Source organism: Lissotriton helveticus, chromosome 6 (genome assembly GCF_964261635.1).
Source record: "Lissotriton helveticus chromosome 6, aLisHel1.1, whole genome shotgun sequence".
Lineage (NCBI taxonomy): Eukaryota > Metazoa > Chordata > Amphibia > Caudata > Salamandridae > Lissotriton > Lissotriton helveticus.
In genome coordinates, this window is record NC_136067.1 from 333,181,644 (window position 1) to 333,204,437 (window position 22,794).

At 45.9% G+C, this 22,794-nt stretch overlaps 1 protein-coding gene across 3 annotated transcripts in view; it reads left to right on the forward strand.

The window, feature by feature from the left end:
- The window catches only part of NBAS (NBAS subunit of NRZ tethering complex), a 2,361,081-nt gene that overhangs the window by 1,496,263 nt on the left and 842,024 nt on the right, over positions 1-22,794 (forward strand). For all 3 annotated transcript variants that reach the window (XM_078647778.1, XM_078647779.1, XM_078647780.1), the window contains one exon: positions 5,181-5,383. In XM_078647778.1, the coding sequence (XP_078503904.1) occupies positions 5,181-5,383 (203 nt within the window). The remainder of the gene's footprint in view (positions 1-5,180; positions 5,384-22,794) is intronic.

Here is a 22,794-nt window from a genome sequence, read left to right on the forward strand (position 1 = left end):
CCTCTTCGTCTCTTGACCTTGAAGGCTGCCTTCCTTCTGGCTATCACCTCCGCTAGGCGAATGAGTGAGTGCCAGGCTCTTTCTTGTAAGCCTCCTTTTCTGTCGGTCCATCCGGACAAAGTTGTGCTCAGGCCCCGTCCTAACTTTTTGCCAAAAGTTGTTACAGCCTTTCACATTGGGCAGACTATTACCTTGCCTACCTTTTTTCCACCTCCGCATCCTTCCAGAGAGGAAGAGAGGCTCCACTGTCTGGACCCAAAACGTGCGCATTCATTTTATCTCAACCGCACACGGCAGTTCCGGGTGAATGACCAACTCTTTGTTGGCTACATTGGCACTAAGAAAGGCCGGGCTATCTCCCGGACTATCTCCCGCTGAGTCGTCTTATGTATCAAAGCCTGTTACTCTTTGGCTAAAAGAGAGCTTCCGGTGGGGCTGCGTACTCATTCCACTAGAGCAATTGCAGCCACTACTGCATTGGGACGTGGTTTCCGCCTGCAAGACATTTGTCAGGCAGCCACGTGGGCCTCGCTGCACACATTTACTAAGCATTACTGCCTGGACAGCCAAGTCCGGAGAGACTTTCTGGTATCATCTTGGTTCGCAGACCCACCACTGGGGTTGGTATTGCTGGGTATCTATTCTAAGGTAAGGAATCTATCACTATGTGTTTCTTTCAGATGCACTAGTTACTTACCTTTGGTAACTATATGTCTGTAAGAAACATTAGTAGTGATAGATTCCTTACCGCCTCACCCATCCTCCCCGTTCTGCGAACTGATTTCTAGGGTTAAGGTCATCCGTTTCAGGGCCCTAGTTTCAATGCACCAGTGGTCAGTTTCTTTCATGGCACTGCGTTACTGGCGCGGAAATTCGTGTACAGAACTGACGTCCGCACGCGTGGGTAGTGTCTAAACAGCGCCCGCGACATCAACTCGGCGACCACAACGCCAGCGACGGACGCGGAGCTGCACGATGCCACTTACCGACGCGCAGGGGTACTGTTGACTAAAACTTTCTGGATCTAGTCTGACGCCTGGGGGTAATTCTAAGGTAAGGAATCTATCACTACCAATGTTTCTTACAGATATATCGTTACCGAAGGTAAGTAACTTGTTCCTCAAGGAGTTCTGCCATTGTTGTGTTGTAGTGTTCGATGAGGTCGTCAGCAGAGATTAGATCAGGTGGGGGAAGAATTTGGGAACTGACTAATGTTTGTAGCTCTGTCTGGAGGCTTTGATGTATGTTCCTCGCCCAGTGCTTGGGATGGATGGTTTAGAGATGGGCCTTAGGTTGGATGTCCTTGAGATCAAAAAGAATTTGGTGGAGGTCAGTCCAGTCACTGGGTAGGATAGAGTGGAGGGATAGGTTGTTGTGCTTCGAGATGATTGCGTCAAGGGTAGAGATCTTATTGTAAGTTTGTTGCAGTGTTGGGTGAGATTGTTCGCTTCCAGGAGGGTGGATAGGGCTTGTACTATTGGATCTTCTACATTATTCAGGTTCAGATTTAGGTCTCCTAGTGTAGTGTCTGTGCTGCCTTTTAGGGAGTTTTGCGTTATTAGGCCTTCTAAGTCTTCCTCGATTTGTGTCTTTTTTTACCTAGCGGGTGATAGATGATATGAAATTTTATGGGGTTAGTGCCTTAAGAGGCGAACTGGACTCCTAAATATTCAAAGGTAGGGTATTTAGTATTGTGGAAGGAAGTTAAGCAAAGATCTTTTTTATGTGTGATGACTAATCCACCACCAATTGCGGTCGCAAAGACAAAGGGGAAGAGTGGTCGTTCAGCCAGGTTTCAGCAAATGTCAATTTTGTGTCAATGGATGTTTCAGCTATGTCAGTGACATGCTTGGCTGCTGACCGATAAACTAGTAGCATGCTGCGATGTTTCTGGGAATAGATCCCCCATTCGTAAAGAATCTATACCTTGTGTTGTGAGGCGTTTCAGGATTTAATTTAAATGTTGGTTCCCCCAAATTGCTCAATATGTGCAGAAAATATCTGCACCCTTATTTTTTTAATGAACAGTGTTTATGCTGTACTAGAAGCTTATGAAGTCAGTGAAAAAAGTTTGTCTTTTTAAAGTTTAAAAATCTTTTATTTATTTTATCGCGTCAGGAAAGACACTGGTTCCTGGGGCAACCTGTTCTCTTGTCCTAATGACTGAAGATAATAGTAAAAACATGTAGCGTACAGTGTACCGAAGGCCAGTGGGCAGTGGCGGACCGACATGAGCAATTAACTCATCAGGAGGCAAAGTGGACAGCTTGAAACTTGCATTTTGAATAGATGTGAAGTGATGTGCATGTAGCGTTCTCATGTATGTTTACAATCTGCCTGTTATTCCAATTTATCATGAGCCTCAAACACTAGGGAAGTCAACTATATGATCAGGATTGTCAATTCTGTTAGGCCAGGGATAGCGAGAATTATGTAAAACAATTGCCTAACATGTTGTGAGCATCATGTGTCTGGGGTTACAGTTATGGCATGCTTAGTCACTCTTTTGTTTAGATTGCCCACTATGAGGACTATACCATTTGTTTACATCCATTTTATTGTCATGCAATTTCCTCATGGACTACAATTTCATTATACACAAACTCATTGTTTGTCATTTCATTGTAAGTAACCTAATGATACTACATAAGTATTATATGGATAATAGTTTAGGATATCGTTGGATTAAGAGTAAGAAGTTATGGGCAGAGTGTAAAAGGATGAGGAGTTAAATGTAAGGGTAAAGGGAAGGGTTAAGGCAATGGGGAAAGGGTTAAGGAAGCAAATAGAAGGGATTGATGTTTTAAGGGGTTAATGATAAATGAAAAGGGGTTATTGTAAGGGGTGGGAGTCTTGGTATTGGGTTAGGGTATGGGAGTTAAAAGTATAAAAGGTAAGTGGATTTAGGGAAAGGGCAAGTGTTGGTGGATAAGAGGTCGGGTGTGTGTGCTATAGGGTGTAAAGGTAAGATTTAAAGGTAAAATGGTAAGGGGTTTAGGGTAATGACAAGGGTAAGGATATGATTAAGGGGTGAGAGTTATGGGTAAAGGGGAAAAGGTATGGGGATATGTGTGTAAAGGAAAGGGTTGTGGATAAGGTTACAGGGTTAAAGATTAATGGGATTAGGGTTAAAGGTAGGTGGTAAGGGCATAAGGCCTGTATACTAAGGACTTAAGCATGTAAAGGTAAGAATTTAAGGATGTTTTGGTAAAAGGACTACGGATAAGGGATTGGTGTAATGGATTAAAAGTAAAGGAGCAAGGGATTAAAAGATAAAGGGTGTAACGGTAAGCAGGTAAGTGTATTGGGCAATTGGTTATGGGTAAGGGTGTAAGGTGTTAGAGCTTAAGGGCCAGATGTAGGAGAATCGTATTTACCGATTCATAAACACCGAATTTTACCGATTCGGTATTTATGAATCGGTAAATATGAAGGATGGAGATTTAGGAAGAATCGGTAATTGAATTACCGATTCTTTAAAATTCGGTATTTGCCGATTCGGTAAATACCGAATCGGTATTTCCTATTGATTCCTATGGGCTGTGAAGCCCATAGGAATCAATGGGAAATACCGATTCTAAAATACCGATTCCTGCAAGGGTGCAGGGGGTGTCACTTTGACACCCTCTAGCACCCCAAATACAGGCATGTGTGCCATGTGGCACACAGACATGCCCTAAGGGCATGCACACCTGGATTCGGTATTTTACCACCCAATTGGATTGGGTGGTAAAATACCGATTCTGTAAGGCCCTTGGGACTCAGAAGAGTCCTACCTACATCGGGAAGTTACCGATTCGGTAAAAATACCGAATCGGTATTTTACCGATTCGGTAATTTTACCGAATCGGTAAAATAGGTCCCCTACATGCCAATTCTTAAATACCGGTCGGTAACGTTACCGACCGGTATTTAGGCTCCTACATCTGGCCCTCAGTGTTTAATAGAGCTTGTGAATAACAGGTTAAGATTAAGGGGTTAGCCATTTTAGAGGCTTAATTATTCAAATGGATTGAGGTAAAAGTCACATGGTAAATAAGCCATATGATGGTGGAAAATTGTAAAAAGAGTGTTATCTTTAGAATGATGAGGAAATAGTAAATTATGAAAAATCTGCAAAGAGATGGAGTACGAGCAAATGCTAGGAATCTGTATGCATCCCTAGATGGTCTACCATTATGCCTGAGATAGCCTAAATATTGATATGAGTGACCATTAAATGATGACCCCTCCACTTAATGCCTGGGATATCTGGAATGTTGCGAAGCATACAACTGCCATGTCAAGCATTATGCTAGGCAGACTCCTGAACCTGGACGCCCATCACAGCATCCCCGGACAAACGCACCAATCCCTCTGACACATACTCACAATTTATTCAGATTTTCTCTATTACTCTGTCAAACATGCGAATGCACTCTGCACAGCTCTTATTCCCCCGCCCAAACAGCCTTCTAAAATCTGGTGTAGCTGCAGGTCATTCTCCTCCACAGTGAGTGGCCTCAGACTCTTGAAACCAGAACAGCATTACAACAGGATCAAGCAGACGCTGCTGCCATGACCAGACGACCAATCAACATTGGAGGAGGGTCATGGAGGCATTGACCTGTCTGACAGCTGGAGCATTTAGAAACTAGTAAAGGTGTAACTGTTTTTGATATACATGCTGTATGCGAAAAGGGTGCATGCCAGAGAACTCAGTTTATCAAATGTCTGCAGGAGTTGAGGATGCGCAGTGGTGGGCCAACCGCTTAATAGTCTTTTTTCAGATTTCCTGTTTTTTTGCCCCACCAGTTTTCCGTCAATGTAGTTCAGATATTGCATATTACAGCAGATAATTGGGACCCCCTCTATTAAATTCTTTTGGCCAGGGAAGAGAGAGGACAGTATCAGCAACAATAAGAGAAATTCCCGTACGGCAAGTGTTTCAACAAGGCCACATATTTCCTCCTCTAGATTGTTTATTAAAGTAGTATTATAAGGAGTTCAGGGCCAAGTAAAGGCCGCTAGGAGTCTTCCTTTATTCCATTTCCCCGTTCTGAGGCGCTTCCATTTTTTACCCATCTGGCTGCTGTTCTTGACCTCCCTTAGGTGGGTATGTTCTGATATCCCGGTCTTTGTTGCTGTAAGCGCAGTGTCGTGTACACTGTCTGAAGGTTCCTCCTTGCTCTTTTTTGCAGGACGTACTGCAGAAGTATGCTCACCTGTATGATCTATCGCGCTCAGAGAAAGAGAAAATCCGCAGCCTGGCAGTGACCATGTGCCTGGAGGGTCAGTCTCTGGACATGATCCAGCAGTTATTACAGCTGGCCGTCGGACCCCTGGGGATCTCGCCTCGGGACGTCGTTCAAAGTGCTGTGCAGAAAATAATTGTTTCCCTGAGGTAAGTTCTGACCCACGCGCCAACTTGAAATGAAAATGATTTCCTTCATGTCTTATCTACAGAAAGGCCTACGGAATTGTGGCTCGAATCAGAGCCAGTTTCTCTCACAAGAAAGTACTTGGCAAGAGGCTGGACCCACCAGCTCTCTTTCTGCCGCATTAAAATCAAATAGTAAATGTAAAAATGAGTCTTTTAAATGTTGCAGCCTGCGGTTTATACTAGTCGTCAATAACACAGATAAAAAGGAGTGCCTGCTAGCCAACACGTTCTACAGTTGTTTGTATATAGCTGTTGATAAGTTTCAAGGCAGTATAACACTGGAGGCATCATGGCAAGTGTTTATTTGTGTTATTTATTTCATAAAAGTGTACGCTACAATCCACTTAAACTGTGATGCTCTGTTGCTGCATTCAACCTCACCCAGTGCGTTTCTTAAAAAGGTAAATGTCTCTTTTCAAAATGTGCCGATTTCCTTAAATTTTGTAAAACTCATAAATCATGTGACATTTCAATCAATCAAGTAGTATTTGTAAAGCGCTACTTATCACCCCGGGGGCTATCCAGGCACTGTGCTGCGGCTCACATTCAAAGAGCCAGGTTTTGAGTCCTTTTTTGAAGTGGTTGAGCAAGAGTGAGGTGCGTAGGTGGAGTGGGAAGGTTTCCGTGCTTTGGCAGCGAGGTGAGAGAACAAGGGTCCTCAGGTGTGGCTGCCGTGGATTCGAGTCGTCTGTGTGAGGTATGCGAAGTGCAGGTATTTGGTGGGTTGGTGGAAGGTGAGGGGGTGGTTCATGTAATTTTGTCTGATGTTGTGGAGTGTTTTAATGCGTGGTCAGGAGCTTGAACTGGCATCTCTTGTGGTTGGGGAGCCAGTGGCGGTCTCTAAGGCTGTGGGTGATCTTTTGGGCAGGTTGACGATAAGTCTGGCCACTGCTTTCTGTATTGTCTGAAGTTTTAGCACGAGTTCGGAGTTTGTGCCTGCATACAATGCGTTGCCGTAGTTTAGTTGGCTGGTGATGATGGCCTGTGTCACCGTTTTGCTGGTGGGAAGCCATCCAAAAATTCTTTGGAGCATGCGGATGGTGTTGAAACAGGCAGATGCAATGGAGTTGACTTGACATCTCATGGAGAGTTTGCAGTCTAGTATGATGCCAGGGTTGCGGGTGTGGTCTTTTGGCATGGGGGTCGGTTCGAACTCTGGTGGCCACAAGGAGTCGTTCCAAAGGCTTGTGTGTCTGCCCAAGATAAGAACTTGCATCTTGTCTGTGTTTAACTTGAGACAGTTGTTTTTCATCCATGTCACTAAGTTTTTGATGCATTTGTGGAAGTTGGTCTTTGTCTGAATGGAGTTGGCTGAGAGTGAGATAACAAGTTGAGTGTCATTGGCGTAGGAGGTGATGTTGATATTTTATGATCTGATGATGTCTGCGAGTGGGGTCATGTAGATGTTCAAGAGGGTGGTGCTGAGAGATTAGCCTTGGAGTACTCCGCAGATTGTGGCCTTGGGGTGCGAGGTGAAGGGAGGATATGGACTCTCTGGGTGCATACTGTGAGGAAGGATGCCATCCATCTGAGGGCGTTGTCTGTGATTCTAGTCTGGTGAAGTTGCTGGAGGAGTGTGTGGTGTGATGCTGTGTCGAAAGCCGCAGAGAGATCCAGGAGGATGTTGTCTGTTGTTGCAATGAGGGCTGCTTGTTGCTGTGATTGACCTTGATAGCCGATTGGGATGGGTCCATTAGGTCATTTCTTTCTAGGTGTTCGGTGAGTTGATTTTTGATGGCTTTCTCTATAACTTTGGTGGGGAACGGAAGGAGAGTGAACGGGCAGTAGTTGTGTGGCTCTTCTGGTTCTTCTGATGGTTTCTGGAGGAGGGGTCTGACCTCCACATGCTTTCATGCGTCTGGGAAAGTGGTTGTGGTTATGGAGGCGTTGAGGATGGTGGTGAGTTGGTGGCCGATCCCATTGCTTCTGAGGTTGAAAGCCGGTGGGGGCAGGGGTACATAGGAACCCATGAGAGTATGGATTTTATCAGTGGTTGTTGTTTTTGTGCTGAATTGTTTCCATGCAGTGATTGCGTGGTTGGCGGTTGTGGTCTAATGAGTTGTTGAGGATGATGGAGGGTTGGGGTTCGTAGTTTGTGTAAATGGTCACTATCTTGTTGTGGAAGCTATCAGTGAGGGAGTCGCAGAGTTCTTGGAAGGGTGGAGTTGTGGAAGCTGTCGCTGAGGGGCAGGAGAATTCTCTGACAATGGTGAATAGTGCCTTGGCTTGGTTGATGCTGGTTTCGATGTGCTGCGCAAGGGCCTCCTTTTTTGCAACCTTGAGCTGGCGATGGTATTTGTTGAGGGTGGACTTGTAGGTGGCTCAGTCGATGTCGTTTTTGCTGATCCGCCATCTTCTTTCTTGTTGTTTACATTTGTTTTGCTGTGCTGAGGTCTGGTCTGTACCAGCTGATTTGTTTGAAGGGTCTGTGCGTCTTGGGTGGTATGGATGGGAGACTTGGTTGGCAACGTTGGTGATCCAGGCTTTGAAGTTCTCTACTGTTTGGGCCAGGTTTGCTGTGAAGTTTGACTGGGTGGTGCTGAGGACGTCTGCCTATTGTGCTGGGTTACTGTGGTCCAGTTGCGGTGGGAAGTCCTGTCCCAGACGGGGTTTGTTAGACTTGGCATCTTTGGCGTGGGTTCCCCTGGCGTTTTGCGTCTTCTTCCTGTATTTTTGATGCTGTACTGGATTTAGTTTTGCTGGCTTAGATGCTTTGGGCACTTTGTCACTGCTGATCAGTGTCAGAGTGCAAGTGCTCCCTGTAGAAATTGTTATAACAATTGATTCTCCCTGATTGGCATATTTGATTTACTGGTAAGCCCCTAGTAAAGTGCACTAAGTGTGCCAGGGCCTGTAAATCAAATGCTACTCAATCAATCAATCATTTGTAAAGCGCACTACACACCCGCGAGGGTCTCAAGGCGCTGGGGGGGGGTGGTCTACTGATCGAACAGCCAGGTCTTGAGTATCCTCCTGAAGGTCAGCAGGTCTTGGGTCTGGGTAGGCTCTGTGGGAGGGTGTTCCGTGTCTTGACGGCGAGATAGGAGAAGGATCTCCCGCCGGTGGTTGTTCTTCGAATGCGCGGGACGGTGGCGAGTGAGGCCAGCTGCACTGATTGCGCCACCCACATGAGTAGTCCTGAAAAGCAAACTCAGGTCTGCCAGAACAGTGTCTGCGTGCAGGTTGCAAACTGCCATGTCGACCTGGCGAGTGCACCCACTTGCCAGGCCCTAACCTTCCCTTTTCTTACATGTAAGGCACCCCAATAGCAGGCCCAAGGTACCCCCCTGGGCAGGGTGCCGTGTATGTGAAAGGTAGGACATGTACTGGTGTGTGTAGCATGTCCTGATAGTGAAATACTGCCAATTTTGTTTTTCACTGTTTTAAGGCTATCTTGCCCATAGGACAGAATGGGAGTTTATTTGCAACATCTTAAAAATATAACTTCCCATTGGAACAAGATCGAGAAATAAAGTTTAGTATGCCTGAACTCAGAATGTTAAAATGCATCTTTTAGTGAGGGTGATTTCTACATTCTGTGTTTGAAAATACCTCTTTTAGAAAGTCGGTATTTTCTTGCTTAGCCATCCAGTGTGCCTCTACTAGGATGTGTATTGACTGTCTGGCCTTGGAGTGACAGAGGCTGGGGATGTGCAGTGGCTCCAGAGAGTCTGGTTGAGTCAGCACTAGGCTGAATAGGCCTTGTCTGCATTTGGAGTGGTGGGGGGAGTAGCACCTGCACCTGAATAGGGCTGTGTCTGCTTTCCACAATGATGGCTCTGCCCCCCTGTGGTTTGTATGGAGCCAGGGCTCACACTGACAATGGAGCTTGTTGTGCACTTGCAAAGTGCCCCCCCCCCCAGAATTGGTTATGACTGAGTACAGGGTTTCTCAGCACAAAGAGAACAAAGACATTTTGTGGTACAAGTATTAGACCTAAAACCCCTAAGCTTTACACTACTTCTGGAATCAAGAGGAACCTTTGCCAAGGAGAAGAGCTGGAGAAACTGAGGAGCAGTACTGCCCCTGCTGTGTGTCTGGGGTTGGCCTGCAGTTGCTGTTTCTGCCTAGGAAAGGAGAAGGACTTTGCTGTGTCCCCTGCTTGAGGAAAGTCTCCAAGGGCTTGAGTAGAGCCTGCCTCCTGTTTTGAAGTCTCAGGAACACAAAGACTTCACCCCCTGGCTCCCCTGAGCTTCCTTGCTGGGAGTTCTGACCGGCCAAGCAGTGCCTGCGTGGGACCTCTGGAGCTTTTGCTGCTGGGAGCTGGAAAGCAACACAACAACAAGAAAATCGACGCATCGCTCTTCTTGCAACAGTTTTCCGACGCACCGCTGTGGTGCAGGAAAAATCTCCCTGCATCACCGCGCCGCTGCCGAAACCGACGCAACCCTTATCGCCACTGCAAGAATCGACACAGCTAGGGATCACGGCTGAAGAAATTGACATAGTGCCGCTCGACGCCGCCGCATCCCGGATTTCCAAGCATCGTCCCTGTGCTGCAAGTTGTCCCCAACGCGTCACCCGTGGCTCAGAGTTGTCTCGGAATCGATGCACCGCTTCCCCCTACAGACCGGACCCGACGCACTGTTACGCAGTGCTCAGCAGAACTATCGCATGCAAGGTTTAAAGAAACTACACATCTCTTTGTTTTTCTACGCTTCCCATCGCTGCTGCTCTTTGGCTTGGTGAATTTTGTTGCAACGAAATCACGCATCCATAGTTTTTTATGTACTCAGTTGCTAAAACCTTTTGAAAGTCACTTTTCTTAATACTTGTATGTTGGATTTTTTTGGTCTTGTTGAGTTTAGATAAAGATACTTTATTTTTGTAAACTGGTGTGGTTTCCATTTGTGGTGTTATCACTGTGTGTTTTGAGTACAAATACTTTACACATTGCTTTTGGGATAGGCCAGTCTGCTCGTGCCAAGCTACCCAGGGGATGAGTAGGGGTTATCTACAGTTTGTATCCCCCTTACCCTGACTAGAAGCAATGGTCTCTATTCGAACAAAGGTACCTACCTCTGCCAACTGGAGACCCCCATTTCTAACAGGGTTGGTGTGTGGTGGGCCCATGAGGGTGAAGTGTATGATGGCGTGGTCCATCCAGATTAGTTCTGATGTGTGGCAGTGTTTGATTCTATCGCTGGAGGTGAAAATTGCGTGCAGCGTTTGTCCGGTTCTGTGCGTGGGATTGATGATGATCTGCTTGAGGCCAATGTTGTCTAGTCTTTCTAGGTGGTTGGTGGTGTTGTCTAGGTGAAAGTTGAGGTTCCCCAGGAGGATGCAGTGTTTGAATTCGATGGCGAGGGGGGATGAGTTTGGGGATGGCGTGGCTGAATGTAACCCCATATACACTCGTTACCATCTAGTTCCAGAAAAGCCATCACATTATTTTCAAGATGGCCACTTTAACTGAAGTGCTCTGTAAAAAGTAGTTTTCTTGTTCTAAATAATTCTTAGTATAAACATATTATTGAGGTGATTATAACTAAGTGATTGTTTTCTAGTCACATTCGTGCGCGATTTAACCTAAGTGGTGCAAACATATTTCTTAAAGTAGTTAATGTAAGACAGGAGCTCAATAATAAATGCTTCAAACAGATAAACAATAGGTTTTGAAATTGGCGCTCTTCAGTTTCACTCTCACCTAACCCAAAAATACACTTTGATATTGTTATAGCCACTGTAAGAAAAGGTTTCTTCCACACAATCTGTAAACCATCACAGAACAGATTTCTCTTACTGGGCTTGTAAATCATAGAAAGAGGATTACCGTAGAAACTCTCTAGTCATATTTTGTAAATGGGCATGACAAATATTTTTGCCTAGACACCGACTTCCATATCCTCCTCTTGGTGATATGCCAGTACACACAAAGAAAATGATAAATAGGTGTGGTTTCTAGAAAAACAAACAGAAACTCTTCTACACATCCGGTACAGGTTTCTTGTTAAGTTTACTAGTGATGCCCACTGACCCCGGAACAACTGCCTTTAACCTCAGTGTTTTTTAAATGTATTTGCTATTAGAACATTCAATAAAGTCTCACATGAATCAACTCCTATATTATTACGTTGTGTATCACATAAAATGGCATCACTATGTGTTAGCATTCCATTCAAAGTATTCTATCGAAAAGTATTAACATGTACATTTAAATATAGTATACCGAGCTCATTGCTGATAGGGCAGGGATTAAACTGCTGCATTGTCTCACCACACACCACAGCAGGACCATTTACCTGCACTCACTGCCGCTTCAGCACGAAGAGCATCACCCCTCCGAACGACACCACGTCCACTACAGACGACGAGCCGCCCCAGGACCAACTCAAATGTCTCTAGATCAATGCCAGATCACTCTGCAAATACGGGACACCATCTCCACCATTATCCCCGAAGTCACCTTCATCAACAAGACATGGCTCACCCTCAAGTCAGCCCCCAACATCACCATCGCAACTCCCTCCAGCTACAAAATGAAACTGACATGGCATCAACACAGCGGAGGCATCGCCATAATACACAAGGAATCTATCACCTGCTCAATCACCAACAATGACCACATGCCTATCATGGAATACATGAACTTCCAACTCCACCCAGAAGCCAGAACCACCATCAGATGCACCTACGCGTACAGACCACCAGGACCACAAACCCACTTTTTAAGACAGAACAAAAAGTAGTGAGCAATTGGGAAAAGCTAACAGGAGTAATGGGTTTCAGTGCTCTGTGCCCAGAAGAAAAGCTTAAAGATACACATTGTGGAGAGAGCACTAAAAGACATCGTATTCAAGCTCTTGGTATAAAATAAACAAAAGACATGGGGAACTCAGATAATTGGCATGGTCGTTTTTGAGCAAGTAACCCATTTGGATGCAGTTGTAAATATGTAGTCCATGGCAGCAGGTAATGTCGGGTTTAATTTTCTTTTTAAAGAAGATTGTAGCTAACACAGTATGTGAAAGAAGAGGGGAAGATGACTTGAGGATGTTGCATAGAAAATGTATATACGGCATTGTAAGAAACTGGGGTATTAATTGAGGGGTGAGAGTACCCTCCTCAAGTAATAATCACAACCCTTGTCAGGGTGAACCCTGAAACTCACTAAATTAACCTGAGCTCAACCCTATAATGGCTAAGGTACACTGTAGATAGTGTTAACCTAGAGGCAATGTATAAAGGATATCTAGTGTTTTAAAAGAGTCATTCTGGCAAAACACAACACAAGAAGAATTCCTAACCAATTTAGAAAAATAGAGTTCATTTTAATAATAAACTAATAAATAAAATGGCACTAGAACAACACAAACCCAAAAAGATAAACTGAGTTATGAATATTTAAACTTAAACTATGAAAATAGAGGCAAAAAGTGTTAAGCGCTAATCACAGTCATTTGGTTACACTTGACTGGTACTTAAGCGCAATTTGTGGTCTACCACAATGGCACATGGGTCAGCTAGAGAAACCAGGTTTGACCCGGTAGGGACTTGTGCCTTCAGATTTAGGGGCTGATCTGGAGTTTGTCGAATGACTTGCTCTGTCACAAACGTGACTGATATCCCATCCGCCATATTACTAGTTCATTATATCCTATCGCACTTGGAATATGGCAGATAGGATATCAATCACTTTTGTGACTGGGTAACCCATTCGCAGAACTCTAAATCAAGCCCTTAGTCTCTGAAATGGAAGTCTAAAATCCTTGGCAAGGCCGCAGATGTGGCCGAAGAGGGCTCCACATCGTCGGATAGCTGCTGGACAAGGTCTCTGTGAAGTTGTTGAATTTTGGCGGGGAAGCTCAGAGTGGGAGAAATATGAATTTTGCGCCCAGAGAAGGTCCTTAGCTGCTGGATATTTTGCGCCCCTTCGCCCAGTGAAGATTTCTTTCTTTGGACCTAATCACTCTTTTTGGAGCTCAGATTCTTCCAGCAGGACAAGGCTGCAGGCTGTAGAAAAGGCTCCACAAGGCTAGATAACTTCTCTGCGATGTCCCACTGAATTCGATTTTCTTCTGCGGAGTATGCAGAAGCATCCTGAATCTTTGGCCTAGCAGTAACGCATATTGATCAAATCAGCTTGGAAGGTTGGTCCTGGGCCTCCAGAGGTCTTTGGAACCAAAATGTTTCCAAATCCCAAGGTCAGGAATGTTAGGAGAAGTACCCTTTAACACCAGACAATGGTCCATGATTTTGAAGACAGCACTTGAGGGTCAGGTCTCACTCCACCAGCGGAGTCCAGGGCAGGTCCAGTTGAAACTGTTCAGCTGGGACGTGGCCGAAAAGGCCTCTTGTAGCTGTGTGTCCTTGTAGCTGGAACAGGAGTTCAGTCTTATGACTATTGGAGTCTACTTCTTTGTCCTTGGTATTGTATTACAGCACCTTTTTGGAGAACCAAAGCGCTTGTCTACATGAATAGCATGCTGCACCATGTAGAATGTGTGGGTTGGAAGGATATTGTTATTGTTTTTTGCACTAAGTTCTACTGCCTGCTAAAACCTTCAAGGCAAAAATCTGTGATGATACCATGCAGAAGACGTTCATTTAACATGGGCATATATGTAGGACCGTCGATGAAGATGTGAGTGTAAATGATTCTCTCACATGTATAAAGATGTTTATAGGAAGCAAGAGCAGAATAATCTTAATTTAGGAGCGTTTGTGCATAATAGTTATTAGTTAGAATCTGAATTTGAAGTTATAATGTAAACACAGGACTATAAAATGTAATAGTTGTTATACTGAAAGTAGAAATAACATTGCAAGCAAAGGAGACGCAAATTAGTACTGAAGCAGCATACCTTGGTTTGAAAGAGTTATGGTGACACAATATATCTTGTCTAGTGTTTGATAGAACCTGAATGAGACGTATATAATATTCATAAGTCCATGTGTAGGAGAAACATTTTGGAAAGTCATTAATTAAAAATGTCAGTAAACAGCAAAATAAGAGATGTGAGAGAAATATTACTGTTAAGACGGAACTCATAAGAATGTCGGGAACTAAAGGAAACAGAAAACAATCATTCAGAGAGCAGAGCGAAAATGTGGGAAGTGTCAAGATTACGTATGGTGTATGGTTGATGCGGATGCTGACCCCATGCCTCCATTGAGCCTGAATACAAGCAATTCGTACTTCACTTAGTACCTCTATACATCCTGTGTCGATGTCAAAAGGGAGGCAAGTGGATTGGTGAGAAATCTGCTGCAGCTAAATAGAGTATCCACCAGAAATTCCTGACGGCAAGTAACTTATTGTTTTGATCGATACTTCTATCTGCTGATTTCCCACCTCATGAATTCTGGACAATATACCCAGGAAGCGGTTAATAATGCTACTTTTGAATTCTTTAACTCTTCCACATTGTGAAAGAAATCCTGGAACTACTTAGCGAAGACTTCTACCATAATCCTCTCCGTAGATCTTTGTTAAGTTCTATCCACTTTTTGTTGAAACAATTGATAGTGTATGTGCTCAGTGTCCAATTTTAAAGGGAGATGGCAATGCAAAATATGAATCCACTCAAAAAGCTTCTCTTGAACTTCACACCATTGACTCACGTCATCGTTATCTCCCTCATACGTAAGGTCAAACCAGGGTCTCTGCTGGACCCTTGTCTATGTCTTTAACTAAATTATGGAAATGATTCCTCTCTTCACTAATCTTGACAATATTTTTGTGCCTGCTGCAATTATCCCACAACACAGAAAACAACTGGTTTTCCCTCTTTTGAAAAAAAACTTCATCCCACCCCCTTTACTCAGCAACTTTCTTCCTTATCCAGACGTCTTTTTTTTGACCAAAGAGAAGGGAAATCGAGTATCAGCTCTCTGCCTTTATTGAAACAGACAATCTTCTTAATCTTGTTTAATTATGTTACTATTCCCTTCCTGGAAAGGAAACTGCACTTCTTATAGTAACTGGTCATTTCAGATGCGTTTTTATCATTCATGCACAGCAGCCCTTATAGTGTTAACCTCGCGGCAGCTTTCAACACCATATTGAACAACACTGTGCTCTCACCTATTCAAGCTGGGCATTAAAGACCCCATAATTAATTGGCTCTAATCATTCCTTTTCAATACATACTAAGCTCTACAAGCTACCTGCTTGATGATCTAAGTTCACTTACATTGAAAGGAGGGAGGACAGCGGTCATTCTTTTTGTGGTCTTACCCTCCATCTAATCTCTGCTTTGTGGTCCTTTTATATTGGCAGTCCTCTTACTTCTACTTCATTTGCTTGTAATCTTGACATTTGCTTTAATGCCAGTGTCTACTAAAGAATTGAAGTTAATAAGCTAACTGCTACTTGAGTGACGCTGCTTTGGGTACTCCGTGAGGTAAACAATGGTGCAGGCAATTATTCTATCTCATTTAGACTACTGTAGTTCGCTCTGTCAGGAACTGCCAGGTTATTCCTTGCAGCTTCGTCAGTTCTTTTAAAATGCTGCTGTGTGCCTCATTCTGGGCTTGTCAGTGAGATCCTCCATCTCAAACCACCTTAATCTGCTGCATTGGGTTCCAGTAGCTAAATGCACGATGTTCAAAGATTTGTGCTTTTCTCTCTGCGCCATTTACTTATAAGGTCCAGTGTGTATTAATATTGGGCTCACACCCAATAAATCGCTTTAGTCCCATTGGGAAATGTCCCTTTTTTCCAGAGGGAAGCAGAAGAGACCGGTATTGCGTATCCGCCATCTTGTGACTTGTGCCCTGTTAGGTCATGGGGTATTAGGAGTCAAACAAACTTGTCAGAAAATCTCTTTTCCGCAGTAGGTGATAAAACAGAGTCCTGTCCTTGTACGTCTAAAGCAATACGCACACACATTGATTGGATTATCAGTTAGTATGATTTCTTGTTATACATAACGAGTGCATAAGAATGGTCACTTTTTTTATAAAAAACTCTGCAGTTAATATACAAATTTGAACGAAAGTTAAAAATGCACCTATCATATTTCAACACATATTTCTAACCTTTAAGTCTATACCCTAGCCAATGTATCTATAACAGTCCCAGCCAATCAACCTAAATGTCTTTGTTAATTCATTGAACTTTATTATGCCAATCCATGTTTAGTTTTCCTGCATACCTTATGCTGTCATCTGTCCATGGGCAGTGAGGTTTCTCCCCTCGAAAACTGGTCCATGTGTCTAACTCCGCCCCTGCACCGGCCCTGCAGATACCTTTATTGCTAATTGTATCTTATTGAGCGAAGGGTCACTCATGCTTTGCTACAAAATGTGCAAACAATGCTCCTTTGCACAAGTATGCAGTAGCTAATGCTACTTTTCCTTCAGCGCTCCATGACGGATCTCTGCAAGGTAATTTACCCTTTCAGCCACCATTACAGCAGAGAAGTGGAATGTTTTCCTTCACTGCTTTGTTTAATGCTGCCAGGAAGTAAGGAGTTACTAAAGTGAACATGATCATCGATCACATAATTGTTAGCATTGCCATTCCATGGTCCACTTTTCTAGTCCCTTTGCCTATACAGACACTGTTTACATGCAACCTGGCCTCTCTTTCTTGTAATATGCATTATTACTCGAAAGCCTTGCCACACCTGACGCAAGTGTATGCCAGTCAAAGGCTTACCCCGTACAGTTCTAAGTGCACTTACCGTTTATCTAAGGTCAGTCACCTACAAATTATTCAAATCTTGCATTCTCGCCAAGATGGTCGCTCCTTCTCTTTTCACTCAGGAAAGCACTGGAACATTTTCTGGGAACATTCACTTGAGTGTCAATCATTTATCTTTAAGTAAAGCCATACAAACCTAGCTTTTGTCTACTATCTAGTCAGCTGCTTCTCTTCTGATTCCTCAAGCATCATCTTTTCTCTGATTCCTCAAGCTCCAGCACATTCTCACTGGGTAACAGTTGGACTATACAAATTCCATCCCACAACACTTGATGTTAACGTTTGAGTTAACATTTTTATATAACACCACCCTCTGCATTATTTGTATATGGTGATTTCTCATGGATGTCACTTTCATTCAGTTATTTGAGACTTTGAAATATCTCTTGGCACTGATCTTCATGAAGTTTGAAAGAATTATTTTGCATCGTCCAGAGGTATTCTGCACAAGCCAAGTGAAAGCTGCATTGCTCTAAGTCACAATGCCCTGGTTATAACTGGTACTTCTTATTCACCAAGCCCTCAATTACTCTTCTGTGCTTACAATATGTTGGAGATTAGCATATTTCCAATGTATGAACGCAGTGAAATTGTTTTAGATATATAGCTGATTTTCATTTTTTATTGTTCATTCCTAACCAAAAGATATACATTCAGTATTTGGATTTCTATGTTTTATAGTTATTTAGGCACCTCAAACCTTTCCCTTTTCCATATGCCTGCCTGTTTCACTCTAGGGGATGTAGCCTATGTGCTTTCGCTTGGCAAATTTGATCTTTTTCCCTTGTTTATTCAGCATTGGAACATTTACTTTGTCAAAAATTAAATCTCCTTGTCAGTCGGAATATTACAAAATTTGGTCTGTCAGCATTAGTTTAGAGAAGCATGCTCCAACGTATTGTTTTTCTGCTTGACTGGAAAGGGAGTCTGTCTCCAAAGCAAGTATTGCACCAGGATTATAAGGAAATACTACCTGTCAATTATAACAAGCAGTGCTTTCACGTGAATGGACAAAAAAATCACTGAAAAAAAGACGGTTCTACTCTCCACTGAAGGAGGGACACCAGAGCTTGGGTTGGAGGTCCACATGGTTAGCAACTAGTTCTTATTTTAGGTCTCCCCTACCAAACAGCACAGGCTGTCTGCGAAAAGATATGTTGTCAGCTTACAGTGGGCTTAGAGCCCACCTCCTTCTTACCAGTTAGTTGGCTTCATTGAAACTCTCACTGGCTTATTTTTTTATTCATCAGCTTGTGTGTGCTTGCCTTCCTCTTCCTGTGTTTTTCCCATCCTTGGCCATTCTCTCATTACTTTTGTTCTTCCACTGCTTACTTTTCAAAAAAGATTTGTTTTTATTTGGTTAAGCACTCCATGAGAATACATGTGTTTTCTAGCTGTCTTTCTCGTGTACTTCCATTCCCCCACCACCCCCGTAACGCTCCTTGTCGCTCTTTCTCACCCATGTGCTTTTCCCCCACCCCCGGTTACTTTCTTGCTCGTTTGCTTCTCTTTCAATGCTGCTTCCCCCTCCCACCCACCTCCTGTTTTCCTTCAAGTGCAGCTTTTCCCCCCCACCTACCCACTCTTCTCCCTCGAGTGCTGCTTTCCCCTCCTAACGTAATCTTTGCATTTTCTGCTTTTGTGGGTCCCGGGCTCACTGTGCCACTGGATTCAAGCTATCCTGGCTGATGAGGGGAGAAACCCCCAAACCGGTCTTAGTATGCTTGTTTCCGGTCCAGGGAGGACCTGGCTTGGCAGTAAGGCTGGACTGTTCCCATGAAGCACAGGGTCAAGACTGATTTGCATATGGCCAGGTCTAAACTGGGGTGGCATGGTGAACAAAAGAATGATCATGTAACCCAGATCTCTTGACTGGGGGTGAATGTTTTGATTTGTTCTGCATTTCGTTCTTCAACTGTGTGTCTTTTGCTTTCTCGCCCTGGCTGCGCCAGGTATGTCCAGGCGTGGGTCCCAGGCTCACTGTGCCACTGGATTCAAGCTATCCTGGCTGATGAGGGGTGAAACCCGGAAACCGGTCCTAGGATACTTGTTTCCGGTCCAGGGAGGACCTGGCTTGGCAGTTCGGGTTGGACTGCTCCCATGAGGCACAGGGTAAAAGCTGATTTGCATATGGGCAGGTCTAAACTGGGGTGGCACGGTGAGCAAAAGAATGATGGATTTAACACAGATATCTTGACTGGGGTGAATGTTTTGATTTGTTATGCATTCCGTTCATTAATTGTGTGTCTTTTACTTTTATAAAGTTGATATTTTCTTGTCACAACCATTTGATGCCTGTGGCCTGTGTCACATGACTAGGTGTAGCTAGCATTTGGCTTTTGTGTATTGCTCCCAGACAAAGGGTAAATAGATGTTGGCAGGATGGGCCATCTCTGAGTTGATAGTGGATAGGAACTGGGACCTACCACACTTATACATCACATCGGCTCTACCTCAGCTCATGCACAAAAGGTTTTATAATAGTCTTTTGTGCCTCCAGACAAGTTAGGGCCTGGACGGGAACAGCCATTACTATGAGGTTTTTACTACGCATAGCCATAACATCGCATGCGTTACAGCGCATGCGATGTAACAACGCTTAGCGTTTACTACACATACCATTAAATCGCATGCGCTTTTATTACGCATGCGATGTCATGGCTATTCACATTGTTGTGAGGAAACTGAGGCTGTTTCCTCACAAGGACGTGCACCGCCCCTCAGACGAAGCTGGAAGCAGGGACCGGGAGCAGAGATGGCCACGCTGGAGAGGAACCACGAGGAAAGAGAGGCAAGGGGAATTGCGCTTGAGGTGGGGGTTACTTTTGTAGGGTTTAGGGTAGTGTTAAAGTAGTTTTGTAATGTTTGTGTTGTGTTGGGTTGTGTTTTGCGTTTCAGGGTAGTTTCAGGGTGTTTGTGTAGTGTATCTGATAGAGACTACTAGCTGCAGATTCCTTAACGTAGAATTATCTCCAGGCGTGAGACTGGATCCGGAAAACTTTCTTTGCCATAGCATATCTGCGTGCCGGGTGGTGGTACCCCGTGACTCCGCTCTGACGTCGTTCGCGGGCGTGACGTCAGCAAGGTCACACAAGCCCCACCCCGGCACGCCGACGTCCGCTTTTTCTCCTTTCCGCGTGCAACACGGATCTGGATTGTGTCCTGGCCTGTTTTCAGGCCTTCTTTTCACGCTTTGTGTTGAGGAGCAGTGTGCCAATGCCTTCGGGCTTCAAGACATGTACTTCTTGTGCTCGTCAGATTTCGGTGGCGGACCTTCACCCTATCTGTATGTGGTGTTTGGGCGAGCACCATGACTCTACGGACTACGACGCTTGTCAGCACCTCAAACCGAACTCCCAGCAGGAGCGCCAAATGAAATTGCTCTCGTCCCGCTTGTCCAGGTCGGTGTCGCCCCAGCGTCCGTCCCCTGCCTCGGAAGTCAGGGACTGCAGATTCCGACTGCGACATTACCCTTCGCCACGACCTCAAGGGCGTCACTCGCCAGCTTGTAGGTCCTGCAGCTTGCCTCCGAGGCCTTATCCTCGTTCGGCAGAGGGCGCGGGTTCCCCTCGGGACGTGCGCCCTAGCCTGTTGCCACCCTCCACGCCGTTTCCTGGTGCCGGGGCGACTAGGGCCCAAATGAAAGCCTACGCTGCGGCTCTGCAGGCTTTTTTGGCCCCTCCACCACCTCCTGAGACGTCCGCGGATACCTTGCCTCGCGCGGGGCCTTCCGCGGAGTCGCCGGCGGCTTCGACCCCCGCGCAGACTGGTTCGGCTTCAGGTTGTAGGAGGGTGGTGTCATCGAGGTGCGGTCCTGCAGGACTCCCCTCTTCGACCCAGGGCATCCCTGCCTCGCCGCAAATCCCTACAGGGCTCCCTGCGGCATCACAGGAGGTCGCCGGGACTCAGGGGTCATCCCTGAGTCCGCCTCGGTCCTCTGAGCAGGCGGCTGCCTCGCCAGAGGCTGAGCTGGCGTCTTTTCGGCACCAAAGGCTTTCCTCCCTGGCCCTGGTGGTGCCGCCGGTGGAGGCCGGGGCCTGAGGTGCTTTCCCGAGTCCTTCTCGGTCCTCTACACAGGCGGCTGCCTCGTGTGAGGACGAGCCGGCGCCTTTTCGGCACCGTTCCTTAGCCGAACCGGGTCCGACCCCGCCCCTTCCTCCTAGGGAGCACGTGGTGGTGGTGGTCAACTCTGCTCTGCCTCTGTCCACTCCGACGCCGATCGACGTTGCACCGGTGCCTGTAGTGGACTCCACGGTGCCGTGCTGGCGTTGGGTCCTCGACTCGTCTCCAGAGGTTCCTTCCTCTCCGGAGATTTGTCAGCTCCTGGTCTCTTCTTCTCCGGAGACGGGGCCTCGCGTCGTTGCTTTTTCATCGGCGTCTTCTAGGGAGGGCTCCTCACCGTCCCCGCGGCCTCAACCCTCGGACCCTCTCTTCCCCAGCTCGCGGTTGGTTGCTCCAGTGGCTGCTCCTCCTTCCCCGGGGGGCCCTCAGATTCCCCACTCGTCTGTGGATCCCCCACTTTTCAGGGGCTGGCCGTTTATTCCTCCAGCAGGACTTGCGGACAGATAGCTTAGTTTACAGCCGTCGCCCACAGAGGAATTGATTTCACCCCAGCGGCGCCCTAAGGAGGCCAGTGTTGCCTTTGTTCGGGTAATTTCCACGGCCGTTGGCATTTTGCGAATGGGTGGCCCCATCACCCCATTCCCTACTGATCATCTGTTGGAAGCTCTCCACCAGGGCTCTGGTGGACGGGAGCTGCTTCTTTCATTCAAAGCTTCACTCCACAGCTCTCTTCTGGGGGTGTCCTGCCACGGGTGATCCGGTGCCTCAGCCACTCCTACACCGCCATCGACCTGCTCGGCACGACCCGGTCTGCCTTTCATTCCACCCTTTTACTCAAGGCCCCCTTCAGTGGACTGCTTTTCCGTCCTTGCCTGTGGTGTTGGTTCCTCCGTCACGGGAGACCCGGTGGTTGGATTCATGGGGGCGTAACATCTTCGCTTCCTCCAGGGCTGCTCTGCGAGCGCACAACACTCTTTGTGTGTTGGTCAGGGCTACCTCCAGCTTGTGGGATTCTGTGGAGTCCCTTTTGTCTCACGTCTCTCATGACGGTGCTCGCGCTGATCTACGGCACCATGTTTTTCATGGTCAGGAGTTGGCCGCGTTTATTCTCCGTGCGGCGTTGGATGTTGCTGATGCTCTCGGCCGTTCTATGCCCAGTTCTGTGGCTCTCCGTCACCATGCTTAGTTGCGGGATGGTGTTTTTCCTGAGAATGTTAGGGAGCGTCTGGTTTACCTGCCCTTTGATGGGGTTCTTTTGTTTAAAACTCACGCGGACTCCGCCATTCAACGTCTTCTTGCAGGCCTCCATCCTCCTCCCCCACTGTAAGCTTGGCTTGTTGATCCTCCGGGGCTTGGTGGGAGACGTTATCCCACCATCTTCCTGGAATCTGATGTTTTGAATGGCCTGTCTGTTTGTTCTGTGTGGTTTGACGTGCCTCCGGGGTCCATAGGTTGGCCCCTCTCTCCTGTGGGCTGCTGGTTCAGCCCTTTTTGGCAATTGTGTATTTTTTTGGGGCTGATTGATAAGCCGTCTGTGGTTCTAACCGCAGGTCCATATGTTCTTGTTCTGTGATGCAGGATTTTTTTCCCTAAGAGTGTTTCCCATGTTTTCTTTGGGACGTGTCTTACCCTACGTGGGGTACTTATAGCTATTGTATAG